The sequence below is a fragment of the Leopardus geoffroyi genome, chromosome D4 (assembly GCF_018350155.1).
Source record: "Leopardus geoffroyi isolate Oge1 chromosome D4, O.geoffroyi_Oge1_pat1.0, whole genome shotgun sequence".
Classification (NCBI taxonomy): Eukaryota; Metazoa; Chordata; class Mammalia; order Carnivora; family Felidae; genus Leopardus; species Leopardus geoffroyi.
The window spans coordinates 58661489-58683223 of record NC_059342.1 but is presented as its reverse complement, the minus strand read 5'-3'; the positions used below and the strand labels follow the sequence as shown (position 1 = coordinate 58683223).

General features: G+C 49.1%; 1 protein-coding gene across 1 annotated transcript in view; it reads left to right on the top strand.

The window, feature by feature from the left end:
* Nucleotides 1-21735, top strand: part of PAX5 (paired box 5) — a 188574-nt gene that overhangs the window by 81767 nt on the left and 85072 nt on the right. Inside the window, exon 7 of the mRNA XM_045469080.1 lies at nt 20672-20728. Within this exon, the coding sequence (XP_045325036.1) occupies nt 20672-20728 (57 nt within the window). The remainder of the gene's footprint in view (nt 1-20671; nt 20729-21735) is intronic.

Genomic DNA, 21735 nt, shown 5'->3' with positions numbered 1-21735 from the left:
CCTGTCGCTGGGAGTACCTGGCATGGGCAGTGCAAACACTTGGAGGAAAGGCTGAGGAAGGTTTTCAAGCATCAGATGGAGGCTTGGAAGAGATGACCCTTGCAGCTCTGAGCGTCAGCATTCTGTGACAGACGTGGTTGCTTTTCCTCTCTCCCATTTGGGAGAAAAGATGGTTTGTTGATTCTTTCCTGATAACTTGGCTATGAAACAAAACTGTGGATTTATTGAAGATGATCACATCCTCCAGTTCAGTGTCAGTGCTTTTAAGAGAATATAGACAAATCTAGGGTTGAGGTCAGGGAATTGGCCATGTTATTATCATTTCGGGCCACCAAGAGGCAGATCACTTTATGCACCTGTTGTAAGTTTTGGGGGTTCCTGGCAGGAGCTGGCTCATGAGGATGAGAGTATGTTCCGAAGACACTTAGAGATTTGAGATCTGGGAGGTGGACAGGATCTAAATGACAGGTCTAAATGACCTGTGGCCACCCATGGGGCTGGGGCAGGCGAATGGAGTTTTAGATCAACGGAGTCAAAGAAGTGTGCTCAGTGAGGTTGAAAGATGAAGATGTCGGTGGAGGTCCCCAGGAAGGGGACATCTGTCAGGAGGGAGGTAGGCAGTTCCTTAACATTTTGGAGGGACTGGCTGGGGCAGATGGCAAGGGGTTCCGAGAAGTAGGGGCAGGGTGTTGTGGTGGAGCTGTGGCCTGGACGGAGTTGGTGCCTGGGCACAGCGAGCACGCAGACCCCTCTGCCTTGTGCAGAAAGTGGTGGGGAGAGGAGGGAGGCATGCTCCCCACTGGAGAGGACCTCAGGGACCAATACGTGGAGGACTGCTGGAGGAAGTACAGTGCTGTGGCAAGAGAGCACAGGCTTCCCAAGGAGCTGTCTGGGACTTTGCACCCTTTTATGTTAGTTTTGAACCTCTTGGGACATTATGGTAATAAGTGATTGTAGGCTTACCTCCAGAGACTGTGTGATTCTCTCTTTTATGCCTGAGTTTGAGCACACAGGTCACCATCACTCCCAAAACAAGCACTAGCTTTTCTTCCTTTGTGTGCAGAGTTATTACTTTAAACCAATTTGGCTTTACCACTGCTTTAACCTCAGTTTTCTTATACATAAAATGGTATAGTAACAGCTCTTGCGTCACTTGGGTTATGCAAATTAAATGAAATGGACATGAAAAGAACTTAGCAGAGGGTCCAGCTCATAACAGGCACTCCATAAATGTGATTTCTATTAGTGTTACTTTTATCATTATCATCAAGGGGCATTTTGCCACAGCAGAGGAGCCTCAGGGCAGAGATGGGGTTATGATGGCAAAGGGATCCAGGCTGGCTAAACAGGATGCGAGTTTGAGAGGAGGCAGGAGGGCTTTTGCTGCAGAGAGAGGCAGAGTTCCAACTTGTCGGGTGGGAGGGTTGAGAAATGCACCAGAGGTGCTGTGGTCTGCAGTGCACTCTGGAGGTGCTGGCAACTTCTCCTCCCCAGGCTCTGCTTTTACTGTTTGCCCGACTCCAAATTACACCAGCAAATGAGCTCAGGCTTTGAGGGGAAAATCCCATTAAAGTAATCAAAATAACAATTTGTATCACTTTTAGAACTTCTGCCTGAGGAGCTAAGAAATCTTTGTAATAAATTATTAATTCTGGGTTGTATTATAAGAATTTCCCCCTATAAACAAGCAAATTAATATTTCCCACTTGGTGCAACAGAGGACAGAATTCTCCGGTCTCCTAGATTTGTCTTGAAGAGAGAAGGGGGTATTCAAATCCAGACTCTGATACTTCCGAGCTTGTGAATGTCCCTCCTGGGAGGAAGGACTGGGCCTGGCAGTGCCTGTGACCACACTTCCGGGGATACTTGCCACCCGCCTTCATGCTCAGCCTATCTGGGAACTCAGGTGGCACTGTGCTGGTCACCTGTGTTGGCCGCATGGTAAGGTGGTTCATTCTTGAGGTCTCTGGAGTTTGCCTGGTTCTGGAGTTGTCTGCGCCTACTGGCTGTGCGGTCTGATCAAGTTGCCCAACCATGCTGAGCCTCGGTTTCCCCATCCAAAAGAGGAAGACGGAGATGCTAGCATGCCCTCTGCGGAGTTGGTGTGAGGACAGAATGGGAGGCTCGTGCATAGTCTTGGACAGCTCTTGGCCCATGCTATTTATCTTTATTAATTACACCCCCAGAGAATGGCCAAATGATACAGACGAGGCTGCTGCCCCCACAGAGCAGTCTGGAGGCCTGCCCAGGACATGAGTGGTGAGGAGTATAAGAGGGTGCCAGGTGGAGAAGAGAAAGACCAAAAGCTGGAGACCTGTGCTTATGGAGTTTAGGGAAGGGGGAGTGGTTGCAGGTGGCTGGAATGTGAGTGGGTGGGTGTCATGACTCCGGAAAGCCTGTTTAAACACACACACACACACACACACACACACACACACGCACACACACGCACACACAGAGGAACACACACAATATGATATAATGAAATGTAATATAGTATAGCATATAATAACATAATATCTAGGCAAGCGTCAGTTAAATACTTTGAATTCTCTCATTTAATCTTCATAACAAACCCCTCTGGCTGGTGTTTATTTTCCTCCTTTAAAAGATGAGGAAACCGAGAGGATGATACTCGATACACAGTGAAGTCTCACATGTTTACGTTACTGTTGCCTGGTGAGACACACGTGGTAGGTTTGGTTACGGTGTGATTTGTATCCTATTTGCAGCTTCAGGGCTCCTCACTTTGGGGTGCCCCAGTGTGAGGGCTAGTGGTGGGCGTTGGGGGCTGCGTTGGGAGCTGCTAGGAAGGGGGCACTGCTTCCCTCTGGGACGTTCTTTTGGGAATAGGTATATCCATTTGTACAGATTGTCCTCAAAAAATTCCTTATGAACAGATCCAGGTGGTAAATTATAACCTGGAGTAAAAGTAGAGAAATCCTTTGCTCTCTGCGCTTTGGGGGACAGCACTGTAGGTTCTCTTGGTAATAAGCTTTTTCCAGGCTTCTGATCCTGTCTAGGATAGATATTTGGGTAGCCATTTCCCTCCTGTTTTGACTCTGGGCATGGTTACCTCATCACTTAGTCTTTGTGGTTTGGGAGGTTAGGAGCTAGGAAGTAGAAAGAGGGCCATGGGGCTTTCAGATTTCGTTGGGGACCTGCCTACTGGTAAATAAGTTTCCTCAAGTGTCTCCTGGGGATGCCTCATAGCTCACCAGTGAAATCCTAATATCCTAAACCAGACTTTAACCACAAAGGGCCCTGGTGAACCTGTGACCCATCACTATAGCACCCAGTTTTCTCTTCCATTCCCTAGAGTCAGAAATCCACATCTGTGCTGGGGGGCAAAAGAACTCAGACATGTTTACGCACAACCTTGAATGACAACCCTGCATTGCCTTGGAGAAGCTTTACTAAGACTAGACAGTCTATGGGAGGACCTAAAACTGGCAATGAGATCCCATGCTAGGGCATATTTGGGGTCCTAATCTCTAGAGGTTTTAACCTGGTGAATATGGACCCAGGTTCTGGCTGATTCTGGGGAAGTTTCTTTTCCTAGCTCTACAAATTGAGGTTAACTGTTTGGATTTCTCCAGATCTTGGACTGGTTCCCATAACACCTACTTGATTTAAAAACTCAAGCTGGCCATCTGTGCTCCCATAGACACATTCAGGAATGCTCAGAGCAGCACTGCTGGTCATCGTAGGGTTCCTGAAGTGCAGGGAAAGTGGGCAGGGGCACCTTGTGGGCCTTGTGATGGGGCAGCACAGTTTCCTGTGCACTCTTCTTCAAATTTTTTTTTTTTTGATGGTGTGTGTATTGTATGTGTGTGTTGGTGTAGACAACTCAAAGTTGGATATTCTCCAGTCCACGACCACACTGCTTTATAATAAGTGAGCACTCATGTTGTGCTAAGGACTGGTTTTAACTCATTAACCATGTATTAACTCCTTTCATCCCATGTACAGCCCTGTGAAGCGGGGTGGGGGGGGTTCTATTATCTTAATTTACAGATGAGGAAACTGAGGAACCAAATAGCTGAGTAACTTCCCCAGGGCCATGCAGCTAGTGAGTGGTCATGCTGGGATTTGAAGACAGGGTCTTCTGTCTCATTCAAGGAGTGGCCCAAACAATCAGATCCGTTGATCCCATTTGGCAGAATGAATGGCTGTGGGCCAAGTCTTCTAAAATACAAGCCTGTTTCCCATGTTTGAACAGATTTACAAATAGCAATCCCTTTTAACCAGCTACTTGATTTGGTTGTCTTGGCATAGATTTCATCTTGGAAGGTACAGGAGGCAGCATTGATCATAGCTAGTTGTCCAAAGGCAGTTTTATTGCCTTTTTTTTAATGACAGAGATGGAAGTGTGGCTACACCTGTCCCCAGTGTCTTCTGGGACCTAACCTGTGTCAGCGCTAACTGGAGGAAAACTCTGGGGTCTCCACCATCTAGATATCTGTGTGTTGGAGTGGATCCAAAACAGTTTTCTAAGGAGATTTCCTGTCCCTGCCACTGCATCTTTGCTCTGTTCACTTCTGCAAGGCTCTGGCCCCAGGCCCCCGCCCAGCCCTTCAGTTTTCATAAGCAAGTTCAGTGTCGCTCCCAGCTGGGTCTGTATTTAGCTGTGGGCAGAATAGCTTCCATCCTGCCACTTGTTAGGAATCAGAGTGCTTCCCGTTGTTATTAGTTTGGCTCAGAGAAGCAATATTTAGGGAGGATTGCTTGGAGAACGTATAATCTTTGAGTCTTCCATTTATTTGAATAATTCCCAGCTCAAGCCATTCATCTGGGTAACTAAACCACACACATGGTTCGCTTAGAGTTACTTTTATTGCACTACTCTTTGGGGTGATGCCTGAATCTGCATGAGGCATATCCTAAGAAACAACTTCTGGCAACCGCCCCTGGGTCTGGAGGGCATTCACGATTTCTCAGCTTGGTTTTTAGGGAGGGCCCAGAGAGATCCCTGCTTGGTCTAAGAGTCAGTAAGAGAACCTGTGAGCAATGGACAGTTTATGTCTCATGGACTCTGTGAAGTATCACATCAGCTCTCTCCAGTTGGATGGCAGCGAGGAGGCCCAGATGTGGCCCCTCTTGTTGCAAGTTCAAATGCCTGTAGCCTCAGTCTTGGGTTGGAGCGTGGGCTGTAGAGCCAGACTGTCTGGGTTCAGTCCCAACCCCATCACCTACCAACTGTGTGGTCTTGAGCAGGTTGCTTGGCCTTGCTAAGCCTTAGTTTATTTACCTACAAAATGGGAGGAATGAGTTCTTGCTTTATAAGATTGTGTGAGGTTTAAGCGACGATCTCTGGGCGGTGCAGAGCCCGGGCCAAGCATGTCGTATGCTTCACTGTTGGCTCCAGCTGACTACTACTGGTCCCATTCTGTGCCCTCCTCTTGCTTCCCTTCCTGCCCTCTTCGCCTCCTTGTATTTTGTGCATCATTGTGAGCTGCCTTAAATCTTTTCTGCAAAGTGATGAGGTATGAAAGAATGAGTGATTGAATAAAGTTAAAATAACAGTTGCTAATAGGAGCAGTTGTTTGGGGACTCTTTAACTCTTCTCAAAGTCTTTCATGTATCCTCTCTGATTTCATTATGAAAATTCTCTCGCAGTATTATTTTACCCTGAATCCTCACACAGAGATCCTTAGGCCTTCTCTTCGGGTATTAAATAGCTTGCAGAGATGTGGCTTCTCTGTGTGTGTGTGTGTGTGTGTGTGTGTGTGTGTGTGCGTGAACGTCAAACTAATCCACAAATCCTCAGCAATGTCTTCAGTAGAGCTGAAGTAAGCAAGGAGCATCAGCTTTATCTCACCATGAAGTTCTGATTTTTGAAAGAAATGTTGCATGGTAAAACTCCGGGCTCATGTTCTGGAGGCCAGGCGTAACCATTTGAAATGAGGGATAGAAGAGGACGGGACATGGATTGGATGCTGGGAGCCAGCCAGACACTGGGAAAGGTCTGGGGACGTCAGACTCCCCCCGTCTACCAGAGCTTACCCTCAGGCTGTGTCTACCTCAGGGCAGTGTCCCTGGGGTGGTATATTCAGTCACCCTCCAGACAGACCAGAGATCCACAAGGCAAGATGATCCTGCTCATGTCAGGGGCGGCGGGGGGAAGAGAGCGAACCAGTTGAGGTGGGGAATGGTGGGACTGAAATGGAGAAGAATAGATGGGTTTGGCTGAGATGGCACGTGCGGTGGAGGAGGGGAAGCCTAAGGACAGGGAAGGCCCTGCGTGGGGGGAACCGAGGGCTGGCTGCAGAGGAGGAGGCTGGGAGAGAAAGGTCAGTGGGTGTTCCACTCCTTCAGGAGAGGCCAGGACACTTGCAGGAATCCCCACTTCCCTGGGGTAGAGTTCGCGGTGCTGAAGGTAGCTGTCCAGCCACTAGGCCCTGCCTGTTGGCCGGGACTTCTCGTGGCAACCCGTGCTACAGTGCCCATGCACTCTGGGGGAGAAGCCAGCCTTTGCTACTGCTAGCAGCTTCTCTGCCTTCTGGGGGAGAAGCCAGCCTTTGCTACTGCTAGCAGCTTCTCTGCCTAAAGCTCTGCCCCAGCATCAGCGACTGCAGCTGCGTGATCTCATTTACAGTTTTATTGTGTGACCATGGGAGACTCACTCCATCTCTCTGTGCCTCAATTTCTGCACTTACAGAAAGGAAGAATAATAATGACAGCACCTCCCTGATTGAGTTGGATCAAAGCTCAGCATAAAAGGTGCATGAGCGGCTAAGCACAGCCTGTGCAACAAATAGGAGCTGTAAATGTATCAAATGTGTCCATCCTGGAGTTTCCTCAAGGCCTACCCGGCACCCCGGTGGGGCTTTCTCTGCTCAGAAGTTCTCTGATTGCTCTCATATCTGGGACCCTACCTGATCCCTGTTAACACTTCTGGGATGTGAAGGGCAGACGGAAGCTCCTACTCCCATTTTGCCAGGGAAGCAATGGAGAGCCAGAGAGATGGAGCCCGTCTCTTTCCCACTCACAACTGCAAATGTCACTTTTCCGGAGACCTGCGCTCTGATTTGGGCCCACCTACCCGAGCAAAGCTCTTCCTCTCATCAGGCCTCAACTTCCTGAAAATTGGTGAGCGGGGACACCCCAAATCCCTTCCAGCTTAGACACTGTCTAGAGCTGTGCGTCTGACTCAGGAGAGCCTCAGGCCTTTCCCTGAGTGGAAGGGTGAACCAGGGTTCTAGATACACGGTGGGCACATGAATTCATGGATAGAGCTGCCGGCTGCTGAGCACAATGCCAGGGAGACTGGTGGCAGACGCGCTGGGTGACACAGAGGTGTGCAGGGTGCCCCTCAAGACAGACGAGGCCCTAGGGCACCCACAGGCACAGCCATGGCCTTGTTAAGGTCCAGGCGGCCTGTGCTCATTGCCACTTACCTAACATTGGTTTTCTATTCAAAAAATTTTAATAAGTGGTACATGCGAATGGTGAAAATTTCAGACAATACCAAACGTAGACAGTGAAAAGCAAGTCCTCTCCCCACTCTTTTCTCCCCCCACCCAGCTCCCCTCCTGGGAGGCAACCACTGTTACAGTTTCTTCTGTGTTCTTTAGAGATTTACATAGAGTACTTGAATGAGGGTAAGATATATGTATATAAATAAGTGTATTACAATATATATAACTCCTTCCTTTAAAAAAATTTTTTTAATGTTTATTCTTGAGAAAGAGAGAGAGACAGAGTGTGAAAGGAGGAAGGGTAGAGAGAGAGGGAGACACAGAATCTGAAGCAGGCTTCAGGCTCTGAGCCATCAGCACAGAGCCCGACGCGGGACTGGAACCCATGAACCACAAGGTCAGGACCTGAGCCGAAGTCAGACAGTTAACCGGCTGAGCCACCCAGGTGCCCCTATAACTCCTTCCTTTTGAACATAAATGGTAGAATTCTATATGCACTGTTCGATTCGATTTTATTTCTTAGAGATTGTTCCCTATCAATCGAGTGCTGCCCCATTCTTTTTAACAGCTACATAGTATTCCACTGTATGGAATATCATAATTTATATAACAAGTCACCTGTTGGTCACTTTCAATCTTTTTCATTTTCCAAAAAGTCTGCCTTGAGCATCCTCTCCACATTTATTTTTGCACAGGTGGGACTATGTCTGCAGGATAAACTCCCAGAAGTGGAAGGGCCAGATCAGTGTGTGTGTGTATGTGCTGTGAATTTTGAAAAATACAGCCTCCATTCCCCAAAGAGGTTCATCCCCTGAAGTGAGACCTGTTTCCCCAGTCTGCCTACATAGTGTAGCATCAGCATCTTGAGTCATTGCTAATCTGTTTTTTTAAATGTTTATTTATTTTTGAGAGAGAGAGAGCACAGGTGAGCGTGGATGAGGCAGAAAGAGAGGGAGATAGAGGATCTGAAGCCTGCACCACACTGTCAGCACAGAGCCCGATGTGGGGCTCGAACCCATGAACTGTGAGACCATGCCCTTAGCCAAAGCAGGACGCTTAACCAACTGAGCCACCCAGGTGCCCCTTATTGCTAATCTTATAAATGAAAAAGGAGACATTATGGCTTTAATTTAATTTCTCTTATTATGAGTAAGGTCTGGCCTTTTTTTTTTTTTTTTTTTTACACATACTTTTATTTTGGAATAATTTTTAAATTTAGAAAATTTGTAAAGGTAGTACAGAGAGTTCCCATAAACTTCTCACCCCATTTCCCCTGTCATTAACACCTTATATAACCGTGGTTCATTTGCCAAAACAAAGAAACCAACATTGGTTTCCACTAATAGCTAAACTCCAGACTTTATTTGGCTTTTGAGCAGTTTTCACACGGGTGAGCGTAAGGTAAATGTGTAAGCTGAAGGTGGCGTTGCAGATGCCAGAGCCACTGCCCTACCCAGAGGCTGTGGGTGACCGTGATTTACATCATTCCCTGCACAGTGCAGCCCACAGCCCAGGCCTCTGAGCTGGAAAGGCAGACTCAGTGGAGAAATGATTGCTGTTTCTCTAAGTTCCTCTGGGAGAGAAATGCAGTTATTGTTAAATCACCGCATTGGCTCTTTTTTGCAGCATTTCCATAGCTCTTGGTATTCAGGTAGAGGGAATAGCATGTACCAAGGCATAGCGGTATGAAACTTCACCAGCTTTAAAGACCCCAGGACACAGGGCACCTGGGTGGCTCAGTCGGTTAAGTGTCCGACTTCAGCTCAGGTCATGATCTCACGGTGTGTGAGTTCAAGCCCCGCATCAGGCTCTGTGATGACAGCTCGAGCCTGGAGCCTGCCTTTGATTCTGTGTCTCCCTCTCAGCTCCTTCCCCACTGGCACTCTCTCTGTCTGTCTGTCTGTCTCTCTCAAAAATAAGTAAACATTTAAAAAAAAAACAAAAAACAAACCCAGGACACAAGCGGTCCTTCTTGTCTAGTGAAATTAACACAGTACAGAGAAGTCTTGAGCTAACAACTCCATGTCAGTCCCTTCTCTCCCCTCCCAGAGGCCACGCTGTGGTTGCTTTGGTGTGTATCCTGTCCGAACTTTTCTGGAAAGGTGAGCTTTTCAGGGTGCTAGCAGTGAAAAGAAAGTCCTTTCCCCACTCTTTTCCCCCCTCCCCCAGTTCCCCTCCTGGGAGGCAACCACTGTTACCAGTGGGGGTGGCTGGCGACGACCACGGGCAGACCTTGGGAACTCTCCTCTTCTTTTTTTGTTAACGTTCGCCCCTCCCATGCAGATAGCACTTCACACTAATAGCCAGCTTCATGGCGCGACCCATTTGAGTCTTCTGGCCTCTCCAGGGGGTGGGCGGGACCGTCTTATCAAGCTCTCCTTGGACAGACTAGAGGAAGCTGAGGCCAGGAGCCGGGGTGGGGGATGGGAGGGGGTAGCTTGTCCCAAACCCCAAGTCGCACAGCTAGTAAGAGGCAGAGTTGTTCCGCAACTTAGTTCTGTTGTCGCTTCCTGAAAAATAGCAGTGGTACCAGAAATGATGATAGCAAAGCTTGATCGGGTGCTAGGAGCTGTGTACGCGTGACCTCAGTCACATGTAACCCTCAGAACAACTCTGTGAGCTACATACTGCTCTTGAGCTGGTTCCGCAGGTGAGGAAGCTGGGCTGTGGGTGAGGCAGGTGGTCTGGGGTGGTGGAACTGGGGTCCTAAGTCAGTTGTGTCTGCCCCCCCATCCCCAGCCAGAGTCTGTAGGCTTCGCTGCTCTGGCCCTATGCCCTCCTCAGCCCACAGCTGCCTGATAGCACAGCTTAGAGTTGACTGGGCATTTTCACTGTCACACTCACCAGATCAGTGGGACCAGTGCTTCTGTGCAGTTCCTGCCTTAATTTCCCCTGGGCAAGTGCCTCCATCTATCTCCCCTTACCCTGTTTTCAGGGCTTTCTGTATCTGCTCACCACCTGAGCCCAGGTGCTATCTTCTCCTCTCCTTACACTTCTTCTTCTTCTTTTTTTTTAAAAAGTTTATTCATTTATTTATTTTGCGAGAGGCAGAGAGAGAGGGAGACAGAGCATCTGAAGCAGGCTCTGTGCTGACAGCAGAGAGCCTGATGCGGGGCTTGAACTCATGAGCCGTGAGCCAAAGTCAGACCCTTAACCTACTGAAACCCCGCCCCCCACGTGCCCCTCTTTGCACTTCTTTAGGATATTTCCTGAGCACCTGCTGGGTGCCAGGTGGTAGTCTAGGTAAAGCAGAAAGGACAAGAATGAAGAATGGCTGCCCTCAGGGAGCTTCTATTCTCCTGGAAGAAGACAGCTTCTGCCCTGAGGCCTACATGCTTCTGCAGGCCCAAAGCCAATTCTACCAGGGCCAGCTCAGAGCACCCTGCCTTCTTGCCATTTACTGGGACAGCAGCACATCCTGGTGTTTGTTCTAGAGGCCCCAAATGTTTCCCACTCGAGACAGGCCTTCCTCCTCCAGTTGCCCCGGGGATGTCGCTGCAGGCTCTGTACGGTCCCCTGGCTGCTCCTGGGGATCACGTGCCCGTGTGATTTACCGTGCCTCACAGCGCCACATGTCTTTAAAATTACAGTGCCCATTTCCTGCTGAAATAATTTCCACAAAGAGTGGCTCCTATTACCGCAAGAGGCGTGCAGACGTCATGATTTATTATTATTTATGGTCCCAAGGCCTTGTTTATGCAAGACGGGTTAGGTGCGTGCGATAGAAATGCCATTATGCAAATGACATTGAATGTCCTTACTGCGCCTAAATAATTTCTGTGTTGGACGATTAAACCTCATCTGTTATTGATATGGGCTGCAGTCGGGCTATTACAGAGTCCCAACAGTACTTACTCCCAGTAATGGGAAAATTGAGACAGAGACACCAACACAATTGCCTCAAGTGTGCCGTGATGGTCAGGAAGGAGTACATCTCCGAGGCCCACGCAGAGGGAGCCTGCGGACCCCTCCGGATAGATACGAAAGGCAGCGCCCAGCAATAAATCAAGCCCCAGGTTTGAGTGGGTGCCTTGGAGGATTTGCGGCCTTCCAGTTGTGTGATTTAGCTATTTGATTTAGCCAGGGGACTAGGCAGGCCCACACCCCCGAGTGCCGGGGTTCCCTCTGCTGAGGGAGCCGCCAGCGTGGAGGGGAGGGTGCAGGGGAGGAAAGTGGCCGCTGGCGACATCACCGGGCATCCAATCTGCTGCACCAACGCCACCGGCCGCCTGCCGCCCAGCCCCTGTGCACAACCGCCTGCCTTCGAGAGCTCTCTCTCGCTCTTGCTCTTTCTTTTTTTTTTTTTTTTTGACACAGCTGTGAAGTCCCATTTTGATCAGTGTTGATAGCTTATGAATTCCAAAATTGACAAAATTTACAGAAAAATGAGGATAATCCATCTTCCTTAGCAGCCTGTCAGGAGCTGGCCATACTTCATAATCTCCAATTACAGATGCTATTTTCCGACATTTACATGCAGATATTAGAACCAAATGAAAATGAGAAACAAAGAGAGAATGGAAATGCAGCTATTTATATGTATAAAAGACAAACAGGTAAATTCAAGACATTTAGATTGGATTTGGGGTCCCTTTAGGAGGCTGGAAAGAGACAGCCCTGAACACGTGGGGTTTCAGAATAAAATGGTGAGACACGCGGCCTCGTCAGGCCTGCCCATGGTCTGGCAGTCTGGGTTAAAAATGGGTGAGCTCCACCGGGTCAGCTGGGGATGCTTGATTTGGCTGGGGGCACATAAGGCATCCCTCAGGGTTTTGAGGGGACTCTGGAGATCACCCATAGCTCATGCTAAGCCATCAAGTCCACACATATTTCACAAATGAGTGAGTTTAGACCCTTCAACGTTCGTTTTAAGAAATGGCGTGTGTATTGCAATGGGGAGGCAGGAAGTGCCACTGGAGTCCGCTCTCTCTCCTGGGCAAATTTCAAAAAGTTGGCGCATCCTGGTGACCAGTACATCAACTGCTCCTGAGTAGGAGACGTGTGAAGGTACCACTGTCTGTCAGAAGGGCTCTGGCCAGGTGCACCAGGATTTGCACCAATAAACTTCTAAAATGGGATATAAATAATAAAATTAATGGGGAGAGAAAGAGTTCTGATATATGGATCATCCGCTCCCTTCTCAAGGCTAATCTGGCTGAGGGAGGAGGGTCTGGGAGGAGGCTTTGTAATGAAAATGTTCTTCCCATAAAATTGAAGGGAGAACAGCCTTGTTGCCCTCGCAGCTGTATGTGGCACTGGCTTCTGGAAAGCCGGGGATATTAATTAGCACTGCTTTGGATTAAACTCTCCCAACCATGTCGGATGGTACGATTTTTTCTCTTTGTGAGCTTGACACGGATTGCGAGGAGAAGTCTGCCCGGGTTTTCCCAGCTTACTATTATTGCTGAAGTTTTCTTTTATTTGGGGATCAAACCTCTTCCTCTCCCAGAAATGAAAATGAGGTATTTCAGGGTTTTCCAGGGCAGTTGGTCAGAGAGAGGCTGTTTTGTTGGAGCAGGCAGAGGAGGTAGAGATGGTTGGACGGGGAGAGGTGCCTTGAAAGCTTTTGTTTGTGTGAAGCCTGTTCCTAGCCAGCAGTTTTATATTATTTGAGGTTTGATTTGTGGGAGAGAGGCGAAGGAAATAAGACCAGGAGGCTAAATTTAATGTATATCTGTGTAACAGAGAGAAAAAGGAATTGTTAAAAATCAAACTCCAACCAAGCTCTCAGAAGTGTGTTTGTTTACATGTCCAGTCTCAAGGCCAAGGGCTTGCTTATTTAAGTAAATTATAGGTATTAACGCAGAAGAATGATTATTATGCTTTGTTTCCAGGTACAAAATGCAAGATTTGTGAAATTAACACACAACTGCAAAATGCGAACCTATTTTCAATAATTAAAAGCGAAGCTCTAAGTTAACCTTGATAAAAAGGCAAATAAATAGAATCACTGTTGTCACTGTGCTAGTTTTTTTTCTATCATCTACATGAGCTAAAATGTGGCCTCGGACATAATAGCTAAAACCTAAGCCTAGTGTGTCCTGCCTTCAGTTTCTGATCTCTCTAAAAGCCAGATTACCTTCCGTAAAGAACACAGTGCCTGGGCCAAGCAGTCAGATGCTTGATTTTTCCTTAACAGTATTGGCAATGTCACGTTTCTATTTGTTTCTCTATTGTTTCCCACTGATGTTAAGATTAATTGCTAATTCTGACATATAAATCTGAGCATGGCTGTCCTCTGAGTTTATCGTGTAGGCTGTCCTCCGAGTCTAAGTGGGGAAAAGAAAGAATAAAGTTAATGGCGTCTGTGGCTGAACCCATCTGGAAACGTTTCCTGCGGGAGGTCATTCTTGAGCCAGGGTTTCAAGGGGTGGATAGACAAGGATCGGCTGAGAGGAAGGGAAAGGGTACTCAGGGAGGGGGAATGTCAAGACCAGGTAGGTGTCTGAAAGACTGGAGTGTGTGAAACCATCCCTGGTCTAAGAGTTGGCATCTCACTCCCTGGGCCCCAGCACCTCCTCATGAGGCACTTGGAGTCATGGACAGAACCTAGTCTGACATCCCTCCTCCCCCCCCAGCTCACTCGACTCCCCTGCCCTGTGTTCTCTCATCTGTCCCAGGATGGGGTTGATGACAGTTGGCAGAGAGGTGGTACATAGAACTTTAAGATCTTGGACTTGGGGTCTCACTGCTAGGAGGTGATTGGGTGTGCCTCACTTTCATCATCTGCGGAAGGGGGGATAATAATATCCACAGGGTTGTTGTAAGGATGAAATAAATGAATGTGTTTTAACACCTAGAATCACACCTGATGTGTAGCAAGCATCCGGGGAAGTCCTGTTATTCTGACTGTTATGAAAAGCATGTAAGGGTTTAGGTGAGAGCTGGTATAGGCTTCAGACTTGCAAACCAAGGGGTCTTGGTCTTCTCAGCCTTTTTTTCTTTTTTTTCCTGGTGCTTCTCTTGCATGGTTTCTGTTTGGCCCTTGCAAACCTTGGTGACAGAGAGGGCACTCCCTCCCAAGACTGCCTGTGTTTGCCTTTGCAGAATATCACCCTTTAGAAAGTTCTGTCTGATAGGGAGCAGATGGGGTGGAGAGGTAGCCTCTGGCCTGGGGAGTGTGTGTGTGCGTGTGTGTGTGTGTGTGTGTGTGTGTGTGTGTGTGTGTGCGCGCGCGCGCACATGCACGTGTGTCACCACTCAGCAGCAGCAGGACAGAGGTGGTGGTGGTGGGCAGGGGCATCCAGGCCTACCTCCCTGCCCCCACCCTATTGATCTTGCAGTCCAGAGGGAAATCTCCTTTCTTTATGGCCCCAAGATAACCTCTCTCCTCCTGCAGCTGGGAAGTCAGTCCGAAAGAAAGTGCACTATGAGCATCTTGAGGTGCCCCCTCCACTCTCATACCAGGTACTTTAGGATGGGGGGAGGGCTCCCTTTGCATGCCCCCGTTCAGGGCCCTCGCTAGCCAATAGACCTGCATTCCTTTGGGGGGTAATGGGTCTCTCTGCCCTGCTCCCTTCCTAGCCCTGTAGCAGAGTGGGACATTGAGCCCCGCGCCCTGCCCCCCCCCGCCACTCCATGGACCACCTGGGAGAAGTCCATGAGATTTGGCTGCCTAAAGATGGAGCTCTGATTTGGGAACTCTCTCTCTTCTTCTTCATGTTAGGATCTGGAGCTACTCATCACACAGACAGGCAGAGCCTGAGCAGGACCTGGGGCTCCCAGGTCAGGGTGTCCTCTTCCTTCCTCCCCTGAATGATTCCCCTCCCTTCCTCCCTCCCTCCCTTCCTCCCTCCTTCTCTTCTTTCCTTCCTTCCTTCCTTCCTTCCTTCCTTCCTTCCTTCCTCCCTCCCTCCCTTCCTCCCTCCCTCCCTCCCTCCTTTCCTTCCGTCCTTCCTTCCTTCCTTTCCCCTACACTATGTCTTCTTATCACTTAGGAGGCCTTGACCCCTAGATCCTGGCTCTCATATTCCAGAAGTGGAGCTTAGTGCTCCAAGCCTTGTCATTTCTTTTCTTGCATTTGGGAAGGCAAGAGCTGGAATGCTCTGAGCCCAGGGCCTTCTCTTCCCCCTTTTCTGGCAGAACTCTTAAGGTTCAGGGTGAGCCGTAGATTCGTTTGCCCCTTCTCTCCCTCTCTTGCTCAGTTTCACTCAGGATAGGTCCTATCTGAGTGACAGAGACGGCACTCCCTCTGCCTACTGGTGGGATCCAGCTTCAAACCAGGCCAGAATGCTGCCTATAGGCATCTCAGTGGGGAAGCAGACGGGGTCTCAAATTACTAGGATAAAGTAGCATGGACTGAATGTCCTAAAGGAAGTGCAGGGAAAATGCCTTGGGAATTCAGAGAAGGAAATGATCTATTTCAACCAAAAATCTAAGGAAAGCATCAGAAGCAGATGCCATTTGATCTTGACCTTAGAGGACAAGGATTTAGACTGGGGTGGGGATGGGAAGACCCTGTGAGCAAAGGTATTGGGTGCAGTGACCTGGACTTTGAGGGATTAGTGTGTGCAGTGTGGTTGGAGTAGAGGACGCTGTTTTGGAAGTCGAGTGGATTGGAGTTGAAGCTGGAAAGGTCCATTGGAGTTTGGATTGGGGCTGGTATGGTTCGGCTCAATATTAGCTGGAGGCAGCGTGAAGCCACAGAGAGTTTATAAGCATAGAGCATTCTGGTTGCAAATAGCACAGTGGTTAGAGGCGGGAGAAAAGGAACACTTAAAAAAAATCATATACACAATCGCTTGCCATTTCTAATGAACTTGTAGTGAGCCCTGAGTTGATTGAGAACAGCGTGAGTCAGCCAGGTGATGAGGTCACCAGAAGAGCAGAAGGAAGCTTCTTATGCCCCAGAGAGAACATGTCCAGAAGGAGGAGTGGACGACTGTGAGCCCTGCATCGGACCCAGGAGGGAGGGACGCTGCCACCCGTGGCCCAAGAGGACATTTGTTGGGACTGGAGCCCCAAGACCAGTGTATGGAGCAGTGTCCCTAAAGGGACAGTTTTAGCACTTCCTCAAGGCTGAGCTGGACGGCCTTGGAGTGGTTGCCTCAGGAAGCAGTGAGTTCTCCATCACTAGTGGGTTTCAAGCATCGGATAAAAGATCAGCCTTTGTCGTAATTCCCGAGCTCCTTTGGGCCCTGAGATTTGGGGCCCATAAAATTCTCTAAGTGGTCAGGGAGGAAATAGGGGACCTCCCGGTTAGTCATTGCTGGGAAAGTTTCTCTCGGACAGAAACTACAGTATCTCATTTCAACCCCCTCCCTGGGGCTTTCCCTGCTACTCCACATCACTGAGAGTGCATCGTGGGGGGTGTGCCGGCAGGGTGCAAACAGAATAAGGAGAGATGAGTCAGTTACATTTCGCAGGTCTCTTCTTGGAAGCCCCTTGATTTCACTGCAATCCATTGTGGCACAAGCACGGGCACAGAGCTGGAGAGCCAAATGAATAGAGGGCATGTCTCACCCACACCCTAGTACTTTCTGATAAATAAAAGCACCCTGAGATCACTTATCCTCTCGGTGACCCTGGGAAGCACCTCTGGTACTATCGGCAGAGCCGGGCCAGGGTACCTGTCCCAGTTCATTTGGTTCCACGGGCATTTATGTCACATCTGTACAGAGCTGGGCACTGGGCCAGGAGCTGTTGTCACTAAGATGAGGGAGACATAGTTCTATCCCCTTGAAGTTCACACTCTAGTTGGGGCATGAGGGCCCTAAACAATTAGGTGTATGATGCAAAGTGATAAGGGTGGTGACAGAGGTATGACCACTTTGGTGTTCTAGGAACACACAAGAGGGGAAACGGGGAAAGCTTCCTGGAAGGGGCAGGTCATTCAGAATCCTTGGCAGTTCTTTCCCTCAGTCAATACTAACAGTACCAGTGTAGGTTATGGAGTACTCTTGAAAGCATCATTTATGTTCACTTATAGCAAACATTTTTTAAAAGTTTAATTCATCTTTTTTTTTTAACTTTATTTATTTTGAGAGAGAATGCACGTGAGAGTGGGGGAGGGGCAGAGAGACCAGGAGGGAGAATCCCAAGCAAACTCTGTGCTGTCAGCCCAGAGCCGGACACAGGGCTCAAACCCACGAACCATGAGATCATGACCTGAGCCGAAATCGAGAGTCGGATGCTTAACCTACTGAACCACCCAGGTGCCCCAGAAGTTGAATTCATCTTTATTAGGTTTAGTGGGGATGGAATGCTAAAACCTTGTTTTTTATTTTTTGCTCTTTTTTAAATTAAACTTTGATTTTGAGATTATTGTAGGTCCACGTGCACTTATAAGAAATAACACAGAAGGATTCTGTATACCCTTTTCCAGTCTCTCCCCGTGGTAACATCTTGGAAAGCTATAGTACAATATCACATCGGGATAGTGGTGTTGAGAGACTTAAGATACAGAACAGTACCCCCAACACGGGATCCCTCCTATTGCCCTCTTCGGCATTTTTCAAGTGTTTGTTTACACGTCTGGCCCCGAGGAATCAAAAAATGAGAATAAAAAGGACTGCCCTCAAGGCCTTGACACTCTTATCACCTACCTTGTGCCTTCTCACAACCTTGTGAGGAAGGTCATATATCCTCATGTAACACATGAGAAAAGGGACCGAGAACGTGCCTGGCCTAGTTCCACATAGCACGAACTTGGCCCATCTTCCTGGATCCAGGGCTGGTGGGCTTCCTAGGCCATATTCTTCCCCTGATGACTGCCAGGCGTCTGGATTCAGGGACCTGGGTAGAATGGGCGACGCCTTCACTGACCCATAGAATGTGGGCTAAGCCTGACCTCAGCCACGTCAAGGTGAAACCCAATGCACACGGTGAGGACCACACCTGCGTGGAGCACAGACCCTGGGTGAGGCCTCAAAGGCAGAGCGGCCCTGACAGTTCTGGTCCATCTCCCTCATTTGACAGCTGGAGTCACTGAGACCTAGAGTAGGGCGGGGTCTGCCTCAGGTCAAACGGGAGTCCAAGGCAGTGTCCGGTCTCCAGGCTCCCTGCCAATTGGTCTGATCCACTATAATCAAGACAGAACTATTCCTTAACATATGTTGTGCAGGTGCAGTTTTTGTGTGCCCAGGTTTAAAAGTGTGGAACCTTCCTCCTTGCTTGCAGACTCAGAGAGCTCTCTCCCTAGCTGGAGGAGTGGAGTTCAGCCTGTAGAGAGGAGGACGTCCCACTGCACGTGTGTGAGCTTTCTCTTCAGGGCTGGTAGTAAAGTCTTCTCTAATCCCAACTCCGCTTCTGGGGTAACGGGCCAGCACTGAGCTTGGAGCTGGCACACCTGGGCTCCCCTCTCTGAGCCCCGTCCCTGTGTCTGCCTGCACTCCAGGATTCCCAAGGACGTAATGGGCCTGCAGGGACTTTGCAGGCTGGAAAGGGCCAGGCACACCGGAAGCCTTATGCTTCCTGTGTTTGGAACCTTGGAGTCCCCGAAGATGGAGAAGGAACAGACTTCAAGAGAGCAAATTCCTGGCCATTTCCTCATCCTCTGGGGTGCTCTCATTATTCTGCAGGTGTTTGTTGGACAGCTGATGGGTGCTGGCAAGTGGGGTCATGACTCAAATACGTGCTATTTCGGGTTTTTGACTTTAATTATGGAGAATTTCAAAAGTAGACAAAATAGTCTAATTAACCTATAAGCATCCTGCCCCTGGATTCAACGATTCTCGACTCATGGCTAGACCTGTTCCATAGGTACCCCCACTTCTCCCCACACTCTGCTTTATTTTGTAACAGCTTTATTGAATTTGAATTTTTATATCATAAGATTCACTCAGTTGAAGTATACAAGTCAGCGATTTTTAGTAATTTATGGAGCTGTGTCACCAATACCAACAGCCCGGTTTTAGAACAACCCTGTCACTCCAAGGAGATCCCTTGTGTGCATTCATAATCAACCCCTGTTCTCGCGCCAGCTCTAGCTGACCCCTGCTCTGCTTTCTGTGGCTGTAGCTCTGTCAGTTCTGGACGTCCCACTTAGCATCTGGCGTCTTTCACGTAGCATGCTTCTGAGGCTCACCTGTATCGTCACATGCCTCAGAGCCTCGTTCCTTTTTACTGCTGAGCAGTACTCCGCTGCATAGAGAGACCACATTTATCCATTGTGTACATAGACCACAGGGTAACTGCAGTGAACTCTCTTAGTTTTATTTTGAAGCAAACTCCAGACATCGTTTCACTTTATCTGCAAATGTTTTAGAATGACTTTAAAAGATGAGGCCTGGGGTACCTGGGTGGCTCAGTCGGTGAAGCGTCCGACTTTGGCTCAGGTCATGATCTCATGGCTCATGAGTACGAGCCCCGTGTTTGGCTCTGTGCTGACAGCTCGGAGCCTGGAGCCTGCTTCAGATTCTGTGTCTCCCTCTCTCTCTGCCCCTCCCCTGCTCGTGCTCTGTCTCTTTCTCTCTCTCTCGAAAATAAACATCAAAAAAAATAAATAAATGAAAATAAATAATAAAAGATGAGGCCTTAACAAGCATAATAACCATGACTCCATGATCACATCTAAAAAGTTAGCAAATCTGTAATGTCCTCAAATATTTCAAATACACAGTTTGTGTTTGCATTTACAATAGTTTCATAATATGTCATAATAATTCTTTCATCGCTGTATTTTTTACAGTTTATTTGTTGGAATCAGGGTCCACACTGTGACCCACTGATACGTGTCAAGTCTTCTCTAACCTATAAGATTCCCTCCATCTCTCTTTTCTTGCCTTGGAATTCATCTGTTGAACAGGGCACCCACACCTTGTCATGTGGCCGGTTATAGAGGCAAAGAGCATCGGCGGTGGCAGGGGGAGTGGAGATCACGGGCACGTCCTCAGGCAGCTGGGGAGGCAGAGGCCCGGGAAGGGAGACACCTGCCCCCAGGGCCGGGCTCCACCCCAGCTGCCTTAGGCATCCAGACACCTCTGCCTCCTCAATCTCAGGTCATCGGGCCAGGCCCTGAGGACACACCTCCCCCACTCCAGCTTGTGCCCTCCTCTGGGAAGGTGTATAGGTGGGCAGGTGTGTGGTCCCACAGGCTGGGAGCAGTTGGCCTGGCACTGGCCCAGCTGCCGAGGCCATCTGAAGCTCGGCAGCGAGCCTGGAGGAGCTCAGCAGGTGATGGGGAAGCCTCTCTGGCCGAGGTAGCCACCAGAGGTAGCCAGCCCTGCAGCCTTGTCCCCATGCCCTGCGCTTCTTCATGCTGCCCTCCTTCTCACGTGTCTGTGTTTCTTCTCTCCTCCATGCTATGGCAGTGGTGCCCCGTGCTGATGAGACAATACTTGGTGCAGCCCCAGGCAGTCCTTTTCCAGGTAATTTCCTAGGGACCCGAATGACGCCCAGCACCCACGTTCCAGGAGCACGTGCCTCCTGGAGTCCCCCTTAGGATTCCTTATCCCTTGTGGTGCTTAGTTTCCAAAGTGCCGTCCCTGTCCTTATCCTTCAGATCCTCATGCTCGCCCTGGCAGGCAGGCAGCAAGGGGTTCGACTGAAATCTCCTTTTATTAATGAGGACAAGGAGGCTCTGAGAGCTGGCCTGGCCTGCCTCAGGTCACACAGGTGAGAAAGAGGCAGCGCTGGGGGGAGAGCCCTGTGTTATTGCTCCTAGTTCACTGTTCTTTCTACCACAGGGTCAAAGGCTATGAGTGATACAGATAAACATGAGCTGAGGAAGTCCACTCCCCTCCCCGAACCTCAGTTTTTCCAGGTTGGGGAAGATGACCCTGAGTATCCGTCTGGCTCAGACACGGGAGTGTGTAAGACTTTCCATCATCTGGAGCACGGTGTCCGCTGTGAGGAGGGTGTGCATCCCTGGCGGGCTTGACCTTGAGCCCTCCCAAGAATCTGTGGCAGCAGGCAGAGAGTTTTATCCCAGTTGGTTGCCTTGGAGTGGACAGTCTGTGAATTGCCGACTTCGGTTCATTTATCTTTCTGGGTCATAGTCAAGGATGGCACCAGGGGGCCCTGGTGGGAAGGGAGCAGAAGCCCAAAATAATACTCTAAGAAAGAACCCTAAGAGCTCAGAGAAGTTGGAAATGTGGGACGCAGCTGTTGCCTTGTGACTGTCAGTGGTGGGGAGGAGAGCAGAGCTATGTTGCCAATGTAGGCGCACCAGCACACTTCCGCGCATGTGACTGCCCTTGTTCAGTCATCTTCAGCCCTTGGCTTCCCAAATAACTATGAGAAATAGAAGTAAATTGTCACTGTTCCCAGAGGCACCAACAATGCCTTCTCTCTTCTCTTTTTCTCTCCTGATCTTCCTTTTTTTCTTTTTCTGTCATTCTTTCTACCACTCCCAGCCTCCATTTTCACAAAGGAC